Source organism: Cuculus canorus, chromosome 3 (assembly GCF_017976375.1).
Source record: "Cuculus canorus isolate bCucCan1 chromosome 3, bCucCan1.pri, whole genome shotgun sequence".
Taxonomy (NCBI): domain Eukaryota; kingdom Metazoa; phylum Chordata; class Aves; order Cuculiformes; family Cuculidae; genus Cuculus; species Cuculus canorus.
The window spans coordinates 51570250-51591654 of record NC_071403.1 but is presented as its reverse complement, the minus strand read 5'-3'; the positions used below and the strand labels follow the sequence as shown (position 1 = coordinate 51591654).

General features: G+C 40.9%; 1 protein-coding gene across 2 annotated transcripts in view; it reads left to right on the top strand.

The window, feature by feature from the left end:
- PPP1R14C (protein phosphatase 1 regulatory inhibitor subunit 14C) overlaps window positions 1–7762 on the top strand; it is a 55082-nt gene extending 47320 nt beyond the window's left edge. The window contains exons 4-5 of one of the 2 annotated variants that reach the window (XM_054063894.1): window positions 1121–1180; window positions 3783–7762. In XM_054063894.1, coding sequence (XP_053919869.1) covers window positions 1121–1138 — 18 coding nt within the window. In that variant the 3' untranslated portion in view covers window positions 1139–1180; window positions 3783–7762. The remainder of the gene's footprint in view (window positions 1–1120; window positions 1181–3782) is intronic. The other variant, XM_054063892.1, reaches the window with a different exon arrangement.
- The last annotated feature ends 13643 nt before the right edge of the window (window positions 7763–21405 follow it).

The following is a 21405-nucleotide window of genomic DNA, read 5'->3' as shown; positions in this document are numbered from 1 at the left end:
TGGCTGTGAGGAAGTAAAGCTGTGGAAGAAAGCTAGTTCAGGATTCATTTCATGCTCTAGTACAGCAGGAGGACTAGAGACCTTACATTTTGGTTTAAAAACTATTTTTATTACATGTATACTGTTTGTAGGAGAGAAAGCTGGACAGACAGAGTCTAATTAGTCTTCAGAATTAATTGGAAGACTTGAATAGGAAGCCTAGAATTCATTGTCTGTCAAATGACCTCATTAAAACAATGAATCACACCTCCAAAGCATAGAACTGATTTCCTTCTCTTTGCTGAATTGTCATTTCACCTTTATTTATTGTCTTTATTTTTTTATTCTGCATTAGATGAATGCTTTTGCTGAACTGAATGCCTTTGTTTCAAGGGAAAGCATTAGAGAAGGAAGAAGACAAACGCCTAAGGCTGAATATAGATGAGTTCAAATGAACAATAGATTTAGTCTCTGTCTCTCATTTAAATTTGCCTTTAGAATTAGAAACAATGATTTTGTATTACACATTAAGACTCTTAATACTTGTACAGAATGTGTAAAAAGAATTTTAACTGAATTTGTATATATTTTTCCTTTTTTCATTTAGCAAGGCCCAAAGTGCTGTTACGAGGTTTTTTTGGTCAATTAAAAGTAGATGTGACCTTTGTATTTCTTGCTGTAGCCCTTCAAGGAATAATTCATAAGTCCTTGAATCTTAAGCTGAATTATTATTAAATGTTTTCTAACTCTGTATTAAATATAAGTATATATAAGTAGTATATAAGTATATATAAGTAGATAATCCAACCTGTGTTACAGAACTACTTTTAACTTAGGTTGGTACACGATCAGCTTTCAAATGCATGAAGCTAAACTTCAGCTTATCTCCTAGAGGGGATTTCAAGGAAGTGTTCTGTGTAAAAGGATTTCTGTGTATGAGGTTGAGATAGTTGTGGATATTAAGCCTTAGCTCAAGTGTCCATAGGGAATGAAGCTGCAATTTGAGTGATGTTTAAAGAAAACAACTGGGTATTACTGTATGTCATCAAGCTGAGTGGGTTAGTTAGAAAGTGAAGGCTTATTGAAATGCTGTGGCATCTTCTTTCCTACCTCTAAGAGGGAAAATGTCTGTCTTTTTTAGGATACTGCCTTTCCTTGATGCGGAGCTGTAAAACAAGCACAAGCACTGGAGCACAACTGTGTTAGTCATAGCTGGTACCATGCAAGCATCAGATTCAAAATGATACTTAAATCAGAAATTTACTGAACCAGTACTCTAGTTTGCACACCTGTGGAATGTACATATCATTACTGCTTTATGTGAAATGTCTGCCACATAAAACATTTTCAGTTACTATATGTATTACTTCAGGTGGATACAGCTCTTTTCTTTAGGAATAATCTCAATTACCTCTCATCTGGTTAGGGACTCGCCCCTAATTTTCGATTTATTTTGACAGCACTACTAAGTTTCTAGGTTCAATATTTCTAATATTGAAAAATTCAAGCAAGTACCTTACTTTGCAAAAGAAGGTGCTTGTGGTACCCCTTGAGAAAGCATAAGGGGAGAAACTTCCCTCCATTTTTGTAATGTATTGAAAAGTAACTCACCCTTGGCAGTGTTTGTAACGGAGGGAAACTTGTTCCAAATTTAAGTTGTGGGAGAAAATAGACAGAGAAATGGTGGAAATGCCTTTCAAACATGATATTCCAAATGGCTTCAGCTAGAGTAATGCCCATAGATTTCCCTGTCTGCTCTGCAGATGGCCCTTCTGTAATACTCTAACTTTCTTACTTGCAACTTCTGTGAAGCAGTTGACAGCTTCCAGTTGCAGTGTCTTGTTGCTGCCTTGATGGTGGGTGAAGGTGGTCTAGAGTATTTGTGGCTTTAACAGACAACTAATAAAGTCATCCAAAGGGAAGAACAAAACTTGAGCCTGTTCCTTCCCACAGCTATCTTAATCTAATATTTTGGCATAGGAGTATGTTTTTTTTATGGAAACAGCTGTTGAAAGGCAATAGTAGTTGCATTAATTCCAAGTAAAAATCTTTTTAAGATCACTTTAGAGAGTTTATTTCTGTAATGATTTCACTGCAGGGCTTTATTTAAGTTTGTTAAAGAAGTCCCTAAAGTGTATTTATGTGTTTTAGACAGTGGTGTGCCATATTAGTTTTGTATTATTTAGCAGGTCGGCACAATGATGAAAGGATAACATAGAACCAAAGCTTAATGCATTGAAAGCTGTGATTTTTTTATTTATTTTTTTTTTAGGCTAAACCTCTCTCCTTCCTTTTTCTGAGCACTGAATGGGTGATTTCTCCACTCTGACAAGTTTAGAGTGGGTATTGTTGAAGTGTTTCGTGCATATGTGGAAAAAGGACAGCTTTTTAGAGGGTGGAGAAGGGAAGATTTGGGGTCTCAACAAATATGCTTTGATTATCTTCTTAGGCTATCTATCCAGATGTGAAGTGCACTATTGATATGCACAAATGTATTCCTGTACTGGCCTTGATCTAATTAGTTCAGGAGTGGAGGCCAGAGAGCATTTGTAGTCCATACTTGTGTGTATGCTGCTCTGCCTTTGTTGCTGTTCTTTGAAGCCGCAGCTAGCGTGGGTGCAACAATAACCATGGTGCAACAGTGCATGCAGCAGTATAGTTGCACGTAAAGTGTCAGGAGAGGAAATGGCTCTTTTGGGGTGACATCTGCCAGGGTTGTGGTCCCACCAGAAAAAAATGACATCTTCTCAAGTTAAATTACATTTTGGTGTAACTTAGGTGGTGACCTTGTTCACTGAAATTTTTAGTCTGAAGCATTCAGCTAAGAAGTGACGTTTTTTGTCCTTTCATATCAACCTGACCGACTAAATCCATGATTGCATTCCATGTTTATAGCTAAATGATTTCATGGCAAGAGCCTTTTTGTAGGTGTATGCATAGTATTAAAGGTAAACATTAGTCTTACAATATGACAGTAAGGGATTGATTTAGCTTTTAATTCAACTGCAGTTACTATATGAAATTGTATACTAAAAAGATTTCAGATAATGGTGCAATTGTGTAAGCTTCTGTGCTCCCACAATTTAAAAAGAAAATCTACTGAAGCTGAGGGAAGTATTGCTGTGAATAAAGAGTTAGTGGACAAATATGTATTTTTCCAGAATACTGTCAGTCACCGAGCTCCGCAAACAGTTTTTTCCCAGTGTAAGCTAGTGGTGCTACTTCTGGCTCCTTGTTCCTCGGATTGGCATGAGTGTTGATGTGAGGTGGGTGGTGAGCCTGGTCAGAAAGCTGAGCCAGCTTGGAAGGTAGCAGGGTGCGAGGAAAAACAGCTGAGTCTTTAGCTAGATCAGCTTTTTGTTCCAGCTGAGTATGCAGCCAATCCAAATGCTAGTGCCGGCATGGAGAGTGGCAAGAGAAACACTTCTTTTGGCAGCAGTGGTGGTTTCTGTGCAGGCTTAAACTATGAAAGTCTGATTTGAGTATTTGTGCTGTATCCGGCCACAGATTTTGCTTGATTCAACAGTTTATAGAAGGCGCTGTGTAGTAAAAGCCTGCCTGGAAGACGGCTAGCAAGTGAGCCTGAGCATTCATGCAGAGGAGAAGCTAGTTGTTCACACCTCCACTGTGTCATGAGAGTATGCATATAAGGTTTTATGGAGATCAGGCCAGAGGAGTTCCAGCTTAGCAGTAAAAGCTTAAGTAAAAATGGATAGTTTGCTTTGATTTTTTTTTTTTAAACTCAAAATCCTAGTATTATGGGATCATAAAAATTACTCATATTTTCTAATCTTTTTTCCTAGGAATTTATCAAAGAGCTGCTAACTCGGATAAGAGGAATGAGGAAACTCAGTCCCCCTCAAAAGAAGAGTATATAAATAACTCGAAGTAGTAGCACTCTGTAAAAGACATGGCAAGGGAAATGGGACTTAGAATACAAGACCGTTATTAAAATAGTTGTCTCGCTCCACAACTTTTTTGGATTTCATTCAGTTTTGACTCAAGGAATTTCTTTTTTGTGTTTTAAGGGTTCTTTTTAAGTGTCAATTTTTTTATCAAGACTATCAACAATTTGGATGCTGCTCAACTTTCACTTGAGGATTACTGAAGCAAGTGAAGAGTCCAGGAGGTAGCGATGAGGGGCAGCAAGCCTGCGTTGTGAACCAGAAGATCTTGTAAATTTACAGAGCCAGGGGACTTCTCCTTGCAACTAGTTGGATAATGTTTTTTAAGTTGATTGTACATTTAACTCATGGATGTCAAGTTTCTTGTACTTGTCTGTACATAAATGATAAAGTGGGTTGTGAATACTGTTTCACATGAATGGAAGGAAAAGTTTGTTACAGTAAATTATTTAAATGGTGGTTATAGCAAATCTACTACCAGAAGGTACCAATTTAGATTATTAAAATAAGTGCTGACATTTTTCTTAGTACCCTTAAAGCATCCCAGTGAAGAATGTCATCATATCTCCTTGTTTAAACTGCAGCATATGAGAACTGGGAATTTTAAGGGCTTAATTTGTAGACTTAAAATTATTTGATTGACTTAGATGCTTTGCCAGATCATTTCCTCTCCACTTCATGGTGTCTTGGAACTGTGCTAACCTATACTGAATAAGGGCCTGCATCGCCCTTATGGTGTCCATCGCCATTTAAAAGCTGCTTCACAGTGGAGGAAAGGCAGTGCTACCAAAATTAATTGTAAACACTGTCTTGCATTTAGTGATGTGGTCTTTATTAAATGCAAATTCCTCTCTTATTAGGCAGACAAAGAATATTACAGTCTTTCCTTATGTCCCTGCCTTGAGAAGTGGGGAGACATCTTAACTTGAGCTCTCTTACTTGCAAATGCAAGAACAGAAGAGATCTTTACTCCCTCCTGGAAAATGTCGTAACTAAAATGCTCAATAAGCTACCATATGCTGGTAGGTGACACTAGTCAGGCATTTTATATCAAGGGTGCTCTGAACATATTTTATTTTTCAAAAGAAGTACATGTTTGTGAATTTTATGTGTACTGGCAAGCTTTTTTAATGTATTTAATTTTGTAATGTTTACCAATGATTTTATTTACCAGATATTTACTCAAATAAATGGAACAACTTGTGACTTGTTACATGTACACTTTACAAGACTGTTGCTGAGTAGGTTGGTAAATGGACTTGCTTATCAAAGAGAAGCCTGCCAGGTGGTAAGTACATGGGAACACAGCTATATAGACTCTAATTGGCTTTCACCGTGTCCAGTATCACTCAGCCAAACTCTGGTGGTAACCTGGTGCACAACCTCGCTTTTCAAAGCCTTCTGCAGATGAGGCCTTTCTTCCCTGTGCCTCATGGGCTTTAAAAAGAGGGAAAAAAAAAAAAAAGTCTGGAAATTCTTTCAGATAAATGCTGTGGCTTCCTTTTATTTTTCCACCAGAGGTGAGACTATGGGGAGGGCTTACGCTGGGTGACTCAGTTCTCTACTGAAGGTGTGGCAGAACAGTGTTTTTCAGCAGAAGGCACTCTGTCGTCCCATTCTGCATCTCTCTGAATTATCCTCAAGAAATTCTAGCAGCTCTAAGAAAAGGCTTGGTTGTTTTGCCTGCAGCATCTTAAATTTAAATCTTGTGCCTTGCAGAAGTGGCAATACAACCCTATTTTCGTAAGGAGTATTCCAGTGAAATTTTTAAAATTGTAAGGTGAGATTGTGCTCCAGGGAAATCAGAGTGAGCTTGTGATATAATCTCCTATGTTGGGTTCTCATGCTATCACTGTCAGCATTATCAGTGGGATGTTTCTGGCTCTGAAAGAGTCCCAGGTGAATGACCTCTTGCCACAAGGAGATTCTCTTGCTTTGGTGTGTGCTCTTCATGCAAGATCTGATATAGCTAAATCTAAGTGACCAAGTTTGTATCAGTATCACCCTCTTGAAGGAAGAGAGTTACAGGAAAATCTTCTTTAACTCCTGAGGTAAGGGGCCTTTTGATTTTTCACTCAACTCTGGTGGCAGAAATCTGTGTTGTGAGTAAAGAAGTCTTAGTTATTAGCAAACTTTTGACCAGGAAAGTTCTTCCACAGGCCTTTTTGTGAAAAGCCTGTTGGCGTGTAAATCATTGACAGTGTTTTGTGATCACCAAGTTTATGTCCTAAATGGGAAAAAAAAACCTTTTTGATTTCACACTTACTAGCAATGTTTAGAGTTTTGGTCTGGTGGCTGAAATGCTGTCTGCTCACGAGTACCATTCCTTGACTCATAAATTTATTTACAGGCATTTGACACATAGGCTGAAACAACTGAGAACTTTTTGACTTCTGAGGTGGTTATAGCTGCTTACATTTTGCAGGTGTTATTTAGAAACAATACCAAGTTTGAACATAAAAGATTTTAGTAATTTCTACATCCACAGATGCATTTTATGACATTGTGTATGATTTCCATTATAACTTTTCTTTTTCATTTATACTAATGATGTGCAAAATCAGAAATGTCAAGTGATGGCAACTGCACTGGCTCTTTAGCCTCCTACAGCAAAATGCTACTCAACAAATATTTTTTTTTAACCTCTTGGTGCTTGGTTAAAAAATGCCTGCCCAACTACGCATGATGTTTGTATCTTTTGTCTTGATCATCTTGCGTTGAAATAGCTGTGGGAAATAGCTGTTCACCCCTTCAAAAACCAATTGATTTGGAAATACATTTAAAGACAATGAAGATTGGGACAGTCCGTTATATTTTCTTGTATTATGTAGGTGAACAGTCACTTCTGTGAAAGTCTTCCTCTTGTCAAGCTCTACATGTTTCGCTGTCTTACAAGCATCAGTGAGCAAAACAAAACTCTGAATAGCTTTTGTTTGTAGCTGGCCAGATTTTCCTGGAGAGTTACAGGATCTCATTCTTGCTACTTTTTACTTAATGAAGATACTTTTGGCCTTGGTGTAGGCGAGGGGGAAATAGACCCATTCACTTAAAATTTCTTTGTGCTTGGTGTCTTTATACTGTGTGGGTGTCCTTGGCTCTGACTGATGTTCAAGGGGCATATAAATAGCATGCTATTACTGAAACAACTTGAAATCTTACAGCCTAGGCTCTTCACTGGACAGCTTTTGTGAGAAGGTCCAAGTCTGGCTGCAGTGAGAGCTTTCTCTGGGCTTTTTAAGTGGCTAATGAAAGGAACTGAAGTTCTCTCTTATAAATATGTAGTGAAGCTAAGCTTTTTGTTTTGGTATTTGAAGTGCCTCTCCAAGTGTACAAAGATTGCCCACAAGAGCACGTGTTTTGGGGGTCTACTTCATGGCATAATTAGCTGTTGCATGTTTCACAGCAGGAGCTGACAGTGATGTCTCCCATGATTATCCTTCCAGCTCACTTGGAAAGATGAGGAAAGTGCTTGTGATCATATTTAGCATGCCTTGTGATGCTGCAGTGACAGGATAGTATACCCCTGTGTCACAGAAGAAAGGGGATGAGCCATTCTTCTACCAGCCTTGGTTTTGGCCCTTCTCCCCATTATTCCTATGGTGGGTTTTACTCCTACAGTTGCCATTTGTGCAAGGGACATGTGGGGATCATGTAGGAGGAAAGCTTTCCCTGTTCTCAGAGAATACAACCAAGAAAAGCAGGAGCAAAATATTTGCTCTTTTGTGGATGTCATACTCTTTGACACTGAGTCGTCGTAAGAGTCTTCAGCACTTTGCTCTGGTAGATATAATAGCATATATGAAATTGGAATTATTTAGCAATCTATTTCTGTGATGGTTTTGCTGATTTAAGATGGCCTTAATGGAAACATGCCCAAAAAAGAAAAAAAAAATCATGTGGGCCACATCAACAGGGAGCGTGTTGCTTGGAAACAAGATGTGTTTTGTTCTGAGCAAACAGTTGAGTTTAAACTCTTGGTGAAGTGCTGTAACAGAAGGATTAATTGCTTCTTGACTACCTAAGTTTTGTTATTGCCAGTATCATGCACAGATGTGAAGCAGGTATTGAATAATTTCATGCAGTGCTTTTTAAAGTACACTGAAATTTAGGGAGGGAGTTGGAAAAGAAATGGAGTTCTAAGAATTCTACGAAAATCACTAAGAATATTACCTATTAGGTGTTTAACTATTAAGAAAACAGAGAAGAGTCTTGCTTTGCTGCGCATATTTCTGTATGGGAAGAAAATGAGAGATGTAAAGGTTTTAATATATTGGTGAAAAGCATGAGGAAGAATGCCTGGGAGATCAAGGAAGAAAACTCAAAATGTGGAAAAAGATATAGCACCTTCATGGTGAGGGTGAGGAGCCCTCCAAGCCCACTACTGAAGGCAGTAGGTGAGATCGCAGTCTTATTAGGATCCCCAAACTGAAATTCATTGCTTTTCTAGATAAGTTCCATTAGATTAATTATTCAATTCAGTCAAAAATAATCGAAGGCCTTGTAGTTCATCTGCTTAATTTTTTTTTGTTTTTAGAATTTTTTAGGCAGAAGAAACAAGTGAGAAATGAGTTTGTATGTTTATGTATTGTGTCCATGTCACATGCTTATCTGATGGTCAAATCAGATTACCAGTACCAGCTACCTGTATTATATACAACTCTGCTGCTTTTTACTTGAGTTCTGTGTTAATTCTCCTCTTTCTCTGGCAGTAAGCAAACAATAAGTGTGAATGTCATTAAAGTTCCTATCGAAAGCTAGAGAAGTTGAAGTGAAGAAGAGAAAATGTGCCTAGAAAGTGCCTAGGGCTGCAAAATTTGTTCCTGCCACTGTAGGATTCTGCCATCAGTGTAAATAGTGTCTTGAAGTTTTGAAATTGTTATTTATAATTTTACCTAGTGCTAATGGGTTTTCACTTGTATTATTTTTTTAGTAGAACTAATGAGCAAATTCTGAGCTATTGGCTTACACTACTTACAGACTTTTCTGTTTTCCAGCAAAAATTGACATTAGGTGATTAAAGAAACTGAGCTATTTGAAAACTTATTTTAAAAAATGTATCTAAGAATGAAGCTTCTTTTGGAGGTGCAGTTAACAGGCTTTGTTTGGTAGTAAAATCAAAAGTCTCTTCTCTCACTGCACTGGTATTTTAGTTGAACTGTTTTTCTTATACATTCAAAATAAAATATATTCTGGGATAGCCCTTAGCAGAGGTTTAAGTCTTAAGGTTTAAGGGTTGGACTTGGTGCATTTAAATAATTATCAAAAAATGTCAAAGCCAATTCACTTCCAAGGACGGAGACTTGTCTGATCACCCCTTCTAGGAAACAGAAGGGAGCAAGAGTGCAAGAAGCTTTCCTGCCTCCTGATGGAGGATCCTTCGAGTGTCAGCAAGGCGTTGACCTTTGTTCTGGCTCTGTGACACCTCATGTAGCCCATTGTCATGCTGGGGCTTGTGGGAGTTGGGAGTCGTGGGTACTATCAGATATACAAAGAACTGGATCATGCAGATCTCTGACAGGATTGTGTTTATCCAGGATCGGTGTTCTGCTTTGTGTTATTTGACCTGATGCAAAACCAGCTTGGAAAAACGTTTCTTTAATATACTGATCTATAGTAAAGAGGGAATCCCAGTACAGATAATGTGTTGAAACTCCCGTCAATATATGCTATTTCCCAGTAAAAGAAGCCAGTTTGTGACTGGTTGCTGTGCGGATAGTGCAAGCAGTTCTCTCCACAGCTTTCTTGGAATGTGGCTTTGGATCAGGGCCTGCCTTCCTATTTGTGCAGCCTCTGCTACTGCAGTAAGTAGCAGGTAGCTTCATAAAGCAAATAAAAAGGCATCAATGGATGCCTCAGACTTGTCCAGCAACCAGTACTGAGTCAGAGCCCTGTCAAGACTACAGTCAGCATGCTGTGATGGTGTTTGAGACAAAGGCACTAGAATTGACTTAACCTATCACGGAGACAATTTACTGGGTAGGTAGGCTAAGTGTGTCCTAAGAGTTGCCACAACAATGAGGACTTCTGGATACTGCTTGTGGGTTGCTTCCAGCGCTGTGGGCAGAGTAGGACAATGTGCTGCCTAATGTGTGTGGAAATGTAAAGGATTGTTTGACTACCACACCATACGAAAAGTGGAGTTGGACCCAAGTCTACGCTGAAGTGGACCCTCAGGTGGTTTCATGCCATGCTATTGCAACTAACAGTCTTAAACAGAAAATATGCAGTTAATTGCACTTTCCCACAAGCCTACCAAAGTAGTTGTTACTAAATGAGTTTTAGCATCCTCTGTCTCCAGTACTGTCACGGTGCACTTGTCTGCAGTCTGCATTAACTTTTACCTTTTCATCAAATTTAACAGCTTGATTATTTCTCTTAAGGGCCTTTTGCTTCTCAGTGGAAATGGGAATGTGTTGCCTAATGATATTTCTGCCACAGGGATTTTGCTGCCAATACTAAATCAATACAAAAGACTATAAAGGATGATGTAAATTTTAGTGTCTTCTGAATTATGGCCTTATAGAGCTGGAGATTACTCACTTTTTGCCTTCTTTACTTCGCTTTCCCAAGTAAGTCATTGTCAGCACATGAATGCAATTCAAACATACTAAAAGGAGAAAACAAAGCTCCTGGAGCTAATGAAATTATTTCTCTTAAGTTCTGTGGAAAGAAGTGAAAAATCTGGCCTATTTTTTTTTTTCTCAAATATCTGGAAGACACTCCAGTAGTGTTTGCAGAGCTGCAGAAATGTGCCTGTGTAGAAACCTGAGGGTGTAGTGAAAGTAACAAAACAAGGAGTAATTGGTGGCTTGTGAAATGGAGACCTTCTTTGTGTCCTTTGGCAAAAAAACCCCGCAAATGTCCGTTACTTCTGAGCTTGGCACTTGTCAGAGAGAAACTTTCATCAGGCTCCACTGGGCTTTGCATGGGGTCCAGGCAGCAGTCCTGCAAAGAGGTGAGTCCTGCAAAGAGGTGAGTCCTGGTTCTTTAGTATGTGCTTGCTGGTACAAGCACATTCATGTAATCACGTACCAGCTAACTTGCTCAACCCTGAATTCAGTGTTTGGGCTGCTAATATGCCAGTGTGTCAGGTAGAGTATTGACAGGATGTGTCATCACCCTTTTATATTTTGCAGTGTCTGATGTGTGGTCTCTTGCTGCCGCGGCCAGTAAGAAACCTTGTAATTTTTCACCCTTGAAATTAGGAAAAACCATGTTTTTTTTGTTTGGGAGGGATGTTGCCAACCTAGATATAAAAATAACCAATATAAGTACCTAAAAAGGAAGTTTTTCAGGTAAGTATAGCTGTACCTCTGCTATTACAAACTGACATCATCTGGTTTTGAGAGAAAAGAAAACTGAATCACAGAATCACAGAATCACAAGGTTGGAAAGGACCGATTGGATCATCGAGTCCAACCATTCCTAACACTCCCCAAACCATGTCCCTAAGCAAACTGTGTAAGGTTCTTTTATGTGGACCCATTTCATTCATGACTCCTAAACTCTAGTTGTCCTTTTAATATAGCTTTCACAGTTGACTATCAGAAATGCTTTAACATTTCTTTGAGGATTTTTTATAGTGCTGGTTTAGACTTAGAACAAGTACAAAATGATTCCATATTGGAAAAAGGCCATGTAAACTGTAACTTGTTTGCAACGTTCCCTTTTATATATGTTTCAAGTGTATTTCTGTTTATGTATCAACAACGTACCACAGTAGTGCATATTTTATAATGGCAGATCCTTGGAATTTTAATAGTCTACCTCAAGTGCCGCTCTTTCTTTTTTCCTCTGATGTACCTTGGTCAAGAGCTGCCACTTAGCATATTGTATTGATTATTTCTTCATCTATGAAGAACTGCACTTAAGCACTCTATGGGTGGATTTGCTGTCCTTCACACAAAGGCAATGTGTTTAAAAATATACATCAACTCTTCAAAAATTATATGTCTTGATGCCAGGGTTGAGTGAAGTGATAGTTGTGTAGCTCTTCCCCTTCTGTTTACCTTTCACATATGAAAATCTGAGTGCTTCCTGGAATTAATATGAGTTTTTCAGTTATGATCTTGTTAGCTGCTTCCCAATTCATTTAGTACTTGTATTTCTTACAGGGTTTATTTATTGTTGTGATTTGGTATCTGCTTTAACAACTGTTCCCCCTCCCTCAGAATTCATCTCGTGCTCTCATCCCTTTTGCAACAGAAATTCAAGTGTGTCATAATTATGCCACCTCTGCAGCACCAGCAAAGATAACTAGACAGGGATTCAAGAGAGCTCAAATAAATCAGATTAGCCCACAGTATTCCTGTGGGTTTTTTTGCTGAAGAAAGCTAGGTTATCATGCCCATCCCCAGTCCTGAGTTTTACATCTTTTCTTTCTATAAAAGCAGAATCTTCTTTACTAAAAATCGAGGATCAGCTGTCAAAAATGCATCAGGGCTGGGAATCCAGATCAAATAGGAGGTATGGTACAGGAATATGCTCATGTTTCACTTCTTTCAAAGTTTTTTCCATGTCTGAACCTTACTAATGTGCTCAAAAATCATGAGAGTAGACACTCTGAGACTAGCAAGTCCTGAAACTTTTATAATGCATGTTGGATTGATTGTTTCTTGAGATGCTTCCTCAGGGGCCACTTGTAAGTTGTTAACTCTGTTGATAGAGAACTGAAACTTGCTTTCCCATCCCCAACAATTTTGAGTAACAGAAATCCTAGAAAGGATGCTGGGCTTGTGACAAGAAAATTAAGGTCAGGAACAGTCAGAAAAATAACGTTCGTAGATGCTGGGGCTGATCATGCTGCTGTTCTGCTATGGCGCCCTTCTTTGTGCATCCCGTGGGGCTCCCCCTGTGCTGGTAGGACCCCAGATCTGCTTGTCCATGAGGTAGACAAGCTATTTAAAACTAAAATGTGCTGGCATCAGTTAAGTTTAGAGCAAATGTAGTTTACCCTCTATCCAGTTAAACGCAGGGTAGCCTGATCTAGTGGGATGTGTCCCTGTCCATTGCACAGGGGTTGGAACTAGATGATCTTTAAGGTCTCTTCCAACCCAAACTATTCTATGATTCTATGATTTCATTCATTGGAAAGTATTCTTTTCTTTTAATTGGGTTAGTGATAGCAGGCTTTCGTATATCACTTCTGTGCTTTGCTGCAGTATATAGGCACCCTGGTAGAAAAAATGGTTCTTACATCTAATTTATTTCGTGTAAGTAGTTGAGGATGGAGAAAAGCAAGCTGGCTTTTAAATTCTGTTTGATTGAAAGTGTGTTGCTGTGAAGCCTAGCTAACACCCCAACCAATTATACTTTCAAATTTTGCCTTTTGGGGACAGGAAAAGGCTGTCAAATGCTGCAAATCATGGAAGTTTGAGTTCTCATTGTTAGGTCACTTACTGACAGCAAGCAACTTCAGTAAATTAATGGTATCTGAAGCTCAAAACTTGGCAGAAGGATTCAGAGCTGTGTAATGCAACGTGGGAGGTGGATTCATAGCTTTCTGTTTGTGGTCTAGGGGGGAGCAAAGTAAAACAACAACATTTTTATGATATCCTTTGATCTGTAGATGACAGATTAGGTGTGTACTTCAGTTACCCACACGTCTTTCCCACACAATCTGGGGCTGTTATACTGCTGAGAGGAAAGACTGATAACCAGTGATTGTTTTCTGTGCTGAGCTTTGAACATGCATTAACTTATAAAGGAAGTATTTTATAAGTGCCACTGGGAGTTATTAAAAATAAAGTGTTATTCTCCAGTGGGAGTTATTAAAAATAGACAGTGTGTTATTCTCCAGTTCATGGGACACCCCTCTCAAGGTAACAGAGGGAACCTGAAGGGTTCCTAGAGAAGGAGCAGAACTGTGTGGAAGAGCGGGTTGTTCCAGCCGTTCGTCGTGACAGGCAGCTTGAAGCTGAGCAGAGGTAAGTGCTTGAAACTCATTTCCATGGGAGTGCACAGGCTTGAAGTTATTCACTCATTGCTATCCTTAAGTAAACTCTTATTCAGAAAAAATGCCACAAAATACTTTTTCCTCTATTTCTTGGCATTAACGAAACAGACTTGAGCTCTCTATTTCGTCTGTTGTTCTGTGCCCACTCAGCTTGTTGCAGCCTGAGATTTCTGTCCTATCCATCCTGTTCTGCCCTAAATAACTCTTACTGTCTGTCGCTTTGTTGTCCAACTGCCTTCTGCATTGCAGATCTTGGAGAAATGTTTTCTTCAAGAGTCTATATAGGACAGCACTTTGCATTAACCCACTGCCATGACAAAATGTCTCTAAACTCTTGCTTCTTGCACTGCCACTGCTTGGATCATGCCAGTGTACTACCCATCACTGCTTAGGGGAAGAGAAGGGCTCCAGTGAGCACAACCTGCCTACTTATTCCTACTGGGACTTGGGTAAAACATAAAGATCTTTGTCTGCTAGCACAGAGGCTGCCTAAAGTGGTGTCAGCAAGTCCTACAGCTGAAAGCGCAGACGTGGGTAGTGCTCCCTCCTGGTGCACATCTTAGATGGGCACGTCACTGGTGCTTAGTCAACAGCAGTGTTAAAATGCATGGAGCAGCACTTTCTCCCCTCTTCATGGAGCTTTTAACAATCAATGTACCGAAAGCTTTGAGTATTAGACAGTCTGTTGCCTGTAGGAAAACAAATGTGAACTCTGCTGCATCTAGTATTAGGTCACATTGTCAAAGCAGATTGTGGCAATTCTCTCTAAGGAAGGAAAGGAAAAGCCTTCATCTCAAGTCCCAGTGCACTTCGCAGCTTTGACAGCAGAGCTTCTCAGGACAGCAGTTCCCTTAACAAGATGCTGCTGTAGTGTATCTAATGGTCTATCAGTACTTTTCCTTTTTCATTCTCTTATTTCTAGGTTCCAATAAGAGTGGAGTCAGTTCTTTTAGGAGCTGACATGTCGAAAGCATCCAGGTGGAGACCATGAGAAGCTGACAGTGACTTGGAAAAATGAAGCATATCTGCAGGGAGTTTCTTGGCTGATTCAGTGGCTTTCTAACATCTTTCCCACCCCAGTGGACCTGCCTCCTGGCAGCAAAGGACCTTTCTAGAGGCTGAATACATCAGAGGCATAAGCAGCACACTGACCTATTCTATTGCTGAGGATTACTGTGTTTTACTGTTTAAGGTGAACACCTGAATGAATGCTGAAAAGCCTTGCTTATGTATTTCTCTCTCTCTTCCATCACTGCTCAGTTACTTGCTGGCAGGAGTCATAAATAATGTAGTATTTTAAAAACACCTTTTAAAATAATTGATGTGAACTGTGTAGTGTAAGATCACTTGTGAGTGGGAGTTACGGGAGAAGTAACAAGTGGGAATCCTGCTGAGGAACTGATGTTGTTTGGGTGTATTTCAAAGGTTTAAAGAGGATTAAGGTAATTATTATTATTCTGGGGGGATAAAGTTTATTTTCCCATTAACATTAAAGATGCACTGCTTTTTATGCCACTGAGGAATACTCTGTGGGCAAGTATAAAGTTCACATAGTCTAACTAGTCTATCCTGAAACTCATCCAGCCTAACTGAAGATTTTTTTCTTATAACAGCACACACTGCTTATTCTGCTGCAAAGTTAAGGCCAGTGGTAGAGATTCATCATTAACTACTGATTTGAAGGGCCTCAGTGTTCTAGCATGGAGCACTTTAAAAGGACCTTTATTTTAAAATATCATGACTCTCTTCACAATGTTTCTCACTTGAAGCACTAGGAATTTGGGGTTCCCAAACTCAGTGGCCATTCTTGAAAACCTTAATATTGACAAGATGAATGAATGGTGGACACTTATTTAGGCAGTGCTTGTAACTGCTTGGTGCTATAGCAGTAAATAAAAAATACTGAAAAGCCAGGTTTTATGCTCATTTGTATGGCAGGCAGTAGGCTTTTGTCCTATAAAAATCATGAGTAGAATTAAAAACCTCCCAAATCACCTTCTGTTACTTTGACAAGTCTCTTTAAAATGCAGTAGATAGCGTTATGTGTTTAACACACCACTGTTTCCTCCTTTGTCCCTAATGTGTGTGCAGCATTTTCTGCAATTTGAAGGGGGTAGAGGTGTTTCAGTGTGTTTGTGCGCCTCAGTTCAGGGCATATGTGATTCTTTCTGAGGTGTAGCCTTTGCAGTGTGTGGAGCAGAGCAAGGTCGTCTGCAGCAGGCTGAGGAAAGGAACCAATGAACCAAGCAAAGGCACAGTCGCTGGTAACTAGCTAAGGGTAAAGAGAAAGGCTCGGGTATGCAGTATTTGCTGTCAGCAAAAAGAGCTTGAAATCCTAAAGCCAAATGATGCATTTCTGAGCTCAGGGCGAGGCTCAGAGGAAGCCAGAGTTATCGGATCTCAGGATGGCTGTGGCCGGAGTGAAGGTCAGCTTCAAACAATGTCTGCTGACAAGTGCAATAGATGAGTTGCTGTGTGAGCTGGCGTTAATGGATTTGAATGAAATAAGAAACATCAGACTCTTGAGTGTGGTTAAAGGGTTTTGTTTATGAAGCCATTAACTCTTGGTTTTGTAGCCCTGCTTGTTTTGCCAGGCTGGGAGATGGCAGAAAACCTCGAGGGCTCTCTCTGACCCAGCTTGGGAGGGAAGAAGAAACCTGAGTGCCTGACTGCAAGGTTTCCAGCCCAATGGGCAGCCTGAAAAGAGCTGGATAATTCAAATACTTTATTAAACACTACAGCAGCTCTGGGAAGGAAGTAGAACATGTGGGGTTTTTTGGGTGCTTAATCCATTTTTAGTTTCATGTGTTGAAGGCTCTGGGGAGACCTTATAACAGCCTTCCAGTACCTGAAGGGAGCTGATAAGAAAGCCAGGGAGGGATTTTTGACACGGGCATGTAGTTATAGGGCTAGGGGGAATGGCTTGAAATTGGAAAGGGGAAGATTTAGATTAGAAGTTAAGAAGAAATTCTTCACCATGAAGGTGGTGAGGCACTGGAATAGGTTTCCCAGGGAAGCTGTGAGTGCCCCATCGCTGGAGGTGTTCAAGGCCAGGTTGGATGGGGCCTTGGGCAGCCTAGTCCGGTGGGAGATGTTCCTACCCATGGCAGGGGGATCTTTAGGGTCCTTTCGAACCCAAACCATTTTAAGGTTCTATTGCTCCTTCTTGAACTGGATGCTCTGGCTTCATAATGCTGTCTTGGCATTTCAGTTTGCCGGCCTACACTGGTAGAAAGGCTAGATAAAATATTCCTGACATGGTCTAGAGCAAGCCCTGCATTGATCCTGCTGTGCTAGACCCTTCCCTAGGCACTACCCTCTCCTTGCCTCTGTGGCCCCCAGGCTCTGGAGGCTGTCCTTGCCCTCCCTCACTTACACATCGACTCTCTCAGCTTTGCAAAGGGATTTAAGGCTGTGGCTCTGCTTGCAGCCTCCTGTGTGGTCTTGTTGCTTCTGTACATCAGCCTCCCTTGCAGTAAGGGTGCAGGGCTGGTTGTGTGATGGGAGTATTGCCAGGATAAATGAAGCTGGTGCAGGAAATTATCATAGTGGCACAAGGCACTTGTTTATTGTGTTCAATGCAAGACAGTTGGGATGTGTAACTGACCCATGTAGACTTACCTTGGAGAAGTAATATTTCTTAGCTTGCTCAAAATTGTATTTTAAAGCAGAAAACAAAACCATCCCCAAAGTCCAGTGTCTAGAGACAAGTTATTTTTAACAGTGTGGGAAGTACTGTACTTAGGAGGCAATGTTACCCATGGTATGTGCCTTGCATTTTGCTCAACAGAAGCAAAGCCCTCTTGGGTTACAGAGCTGAAGGGGAATAGCAAGCTGGTGTGCTAATAATTCCAATGTTACTATTTTTAAAGTTCTGCCTGTGTTGTTTGTAGCGTTGTTACCCAACAGTGCCTCCTGATGCCAGGTTACTTGAGGCAAAGTTGGTGTTTCTACTTAAGTCTGTATTAATTTCTAGCTTTTTGTTTACCCCTCCACTTCCTTTACTTACATTATGGCCTTGTGTTCTTGTACATTAAAAAGTAATAATAATCTTGTAGCCAGAAACTTGAATTTGGCAAAACTTTTGTTGTCTGGTTCAAATAGTTGAGAGTTGTATTTCAGAGTCCCAGCACTCTCTGCCTGCTTTTGTGACCTTAGCTGTGGGTGCATGAAATAGCTTCTGTGGTTTTGGGGTTTTTTTGACTGATGGCTCCATGCTTTCCTAGTCAGCTTGTATGTGCAAACACCCCTGAACATGTACAGGCAAGCTGACAGGTCAAGTAATTATAGGCAGAAAGCTCTTTTTGACATGCCTGCCTTGATCCCCAGTGGAAGCTCACAGGGAATCACATGATTTGCCACTGTGGGGCTTGGTGAAGCCTTTACGTTGCTGGTGGAGCTATCTGGGAAATCTGGCTCCCTTGCCTGGGGTCCTGTGGGTACCTATCCACAAGTGTGGGGATGCCCGTGGAAGGGTAGCTGCTGAAAAAGCAAACAAGACAGTTATTTGCAATGAAAGCTGAAAGATTCATGGGAGTTCCTTTTAAAGGAAGGAAATTTTCTGCAAGAGTGAGGAAGCTCAATCTACAGCTTATCTGCAGTAACTGTCTCTTACCACTTCTATAAACAGGGAGATGCCTGCATGACTGATGCTGGTGTCAGCCTGTGGCACCATGATAAAGCGTTGCTCACCTGTTGGCAGCGTGGCTGCCTGTCTGCTGCTGTGGTCCTGGAGTGACAGGCAGCGTTCCCAGACATGGATCAAAGAAAGGGAGGGCTGAAGGGGGAAGTGGGCAGCTCATTTTCAAAGCCATAGGTGTGTGTCTGGCTGACTTTCACAGGGGAAGAAGGTGTTAAGAGCAAGAGAATAAGGTGTACTCGTGTGTTAAGCCACCTCACCATGGTCTTAGAAGCCCCTTGCTGTAGTCTCCCATATGGCTGCACGAAGAGGTGTAAAACAAAGGTTATACCAATGCACTATTCCAGGCTTCACTTTTGTTCTGCAGGTTTTTTTAATTATTAATGTGCCGCACAGAAGCAACCGAACCTGCTGTTAGATGGTACCTTATAAGACCTTTTAAAATATTTTGTACTTACTAACTGAATGAAGCAAACAGGCAAGAGTAGCTTAAAGTGTTGAGGATGCACTTAATTTTTAAACAGTTAAAAACAATTTAGGCAACACTTCAGAAGACAAGCACACAAAGGCTGTTTGCCTTCTATCAAGCGATCTGCGTGGTGGTAGCAGACCATCTGTCTGATCTGGTTTTCAGTGTGGGGCTGACTAATTGGTTCAATGGACAGTACTGTTAGAACAACAGTCCTGTAGACTCAGCTGTTAAGAAGCTCCTGGATTTATCTTTTCGGTCAGCCACCATGGGAACCAGGCACTTTCCTTTCTTGAGATGCATCTGCTGCAGTAAAGTATCTCTGTGGTATGTCCTTGTAGACCTGAGCTGGAGCTCTCCCTCTGCCAGCTTCCCTCTATTTTCCCTTCTGTGTGGGTGGATGTTGCCAAAGTAAATTGGTAGGGATCACACTTCCCCCAGGCAAAGAAAATATAAAACATTCCCTGGTGCTTTCTTGATTCCTTATTCCAAAGTCCTGTTTATCTTATCAATATTCATGGTGCTCTATATATTTTCAGGGTATCTCAAAGGTCAATGAGAGACTTAAGCAGATTCAGGAAAGTGCTGTTCTCATCAGGGGTTGTGAGGCAGCTGAATGACTTGCCCAAGATTATGAAGAAGGGGGCAAATGCTTTGCCTCTGAATTTGCTGCATTTATTTCTTTCCCTGGCTGCCACTGCCAGAGCTCAGCACTGTGTCCCTCCTACTCTTGCTGGTGACACCCAGAAACAGTGGGGGGCAGATGTCCGTTATGCTTTACAGCAGCTGGGAGGAGGAGTGAGTGAGACTTGCTGACCTCAATTGTCCAGGAAAGGCTGATGACTTTTGTAGCAGGTAAAATAGTAACTGTGGGTCCCTGGCAAGGAGGAGAAAATAAACCCCAAACCCAACTGAGGCTTGGGCCTGGGTGCAGGAGCAGCTCTGCTTAAAGCATCTCCTATCTGTCTACTGCAGCCAAGGGGCAGGAATGGCTCTCCCAGAGGGCCCAAAATGCTGGAGGCTCTGTGGGAGAACTGAGAACATGCCTACAAGTGCAGTCTGCCTGGGACAGTTGCTGACTGTGAGGAAGATGGGTGAATGTGCCCAAGGAAAATGCTGCACTTTAGCCTGGTCTCTCCCAATTGCAGAAGGGAAGATGATGTGCAGCACTGAATTGCACTGGATTAAAATGGGTGTAGTGGACTAGAGCTTGTGTCAAGCCAGAAGAGCTGTGTCTGAGAAGAAGATAGGAACTGACTGTGTGTGAGAGATGCGGGGGAGCAGCATGTGTGTGAGGCGGAGGAGGGGAAATAAAGGGAGAGGGAGCTTGAGAGGCAGGGAACGACTTGAGGTCAAATGAGAAAAAGTGGAACAGAATGCAAGTAAGTGATACTGGATCTAATAAAAATACAAATAGAAAAGTCAACAAGGGCCCGAGTGGTAAAACGAAGCGAGGCTGGGCGAAAAGGTGATTAATGGAAATAAAGTAAAAATTGCTAGAGATGGAGAAATAGTGGAAATGATACAATGACATTAAACAGAGCAAGTCAGCACTCATTTACTTGGATAAATCAACACTGTATTTATTCAGGTAGCACAAATACTCGTCAGGGTTGCTTCCAAGGATTACATGTCTCTGGCAATAACATAGTGATTGCTGTCTGTAATATGTAACTATAAAGAATTATAGGCGGGAAGGCTGGAGTTAATAATTTTTAGAATTTCCTGACCTGCTCCTTATAAGATCCTCATTTCAGTTACTTGTAACTGTAAGAAGTTATGTCTAGGCTGTAATTTTCCATACCAGCTATCTGCCTCAGGCTGAATGTCTTTGAAAAATAGCGCTTCAAGACAACTGGGACAAGACTGGGAGGATGCAGGAGGTGGAAGTGGGGACAGACAATGGAAGAGGAATATAGAAGTATCACTAGTGTGCCTAAGAACATCAAGAAGACAAAAGCCCAGCTGGAACAAAGACTTGAGGCAGACTTTAAGAGTAACAAGAAGGAATCCTGTAGGTATGCTAGCTGCTAAAAGAAATTCAGGGTAAATATAGATCTGCTCGCAGATGGGGGAGGCAGCCTAGCAGTGGTTGACACAGAAAACGCTGAGGTGCTCAATTACATGAAAAATAGTTGCAAAGATGATGGAGCCATATCCCCCTCAGTAGTGCCAGGCAGTGTATCAAGGGGCAATGCCCACAGGCTGTACCATGGGGTGTTTGTGTTGGATCTGAGGAAAAACAAGAGTGGTGCTGCACAGCTAAAGGTACCCAGGGGGGTTTGGAGTTTTTTGTGACTGAGCTAGACAAAGCTGTGACTGACTTAATGTGGCTTTGCAGGTAGCCCTGCTGTGAGTGGGGAATGAACTGCCAGCCAGCCAGCTTCTCCTTGATGCTGTGATGCTGGAGTGGAAGATGGTAGTATGACTATGCTGGAAAAATGTCTGATTTTTTATT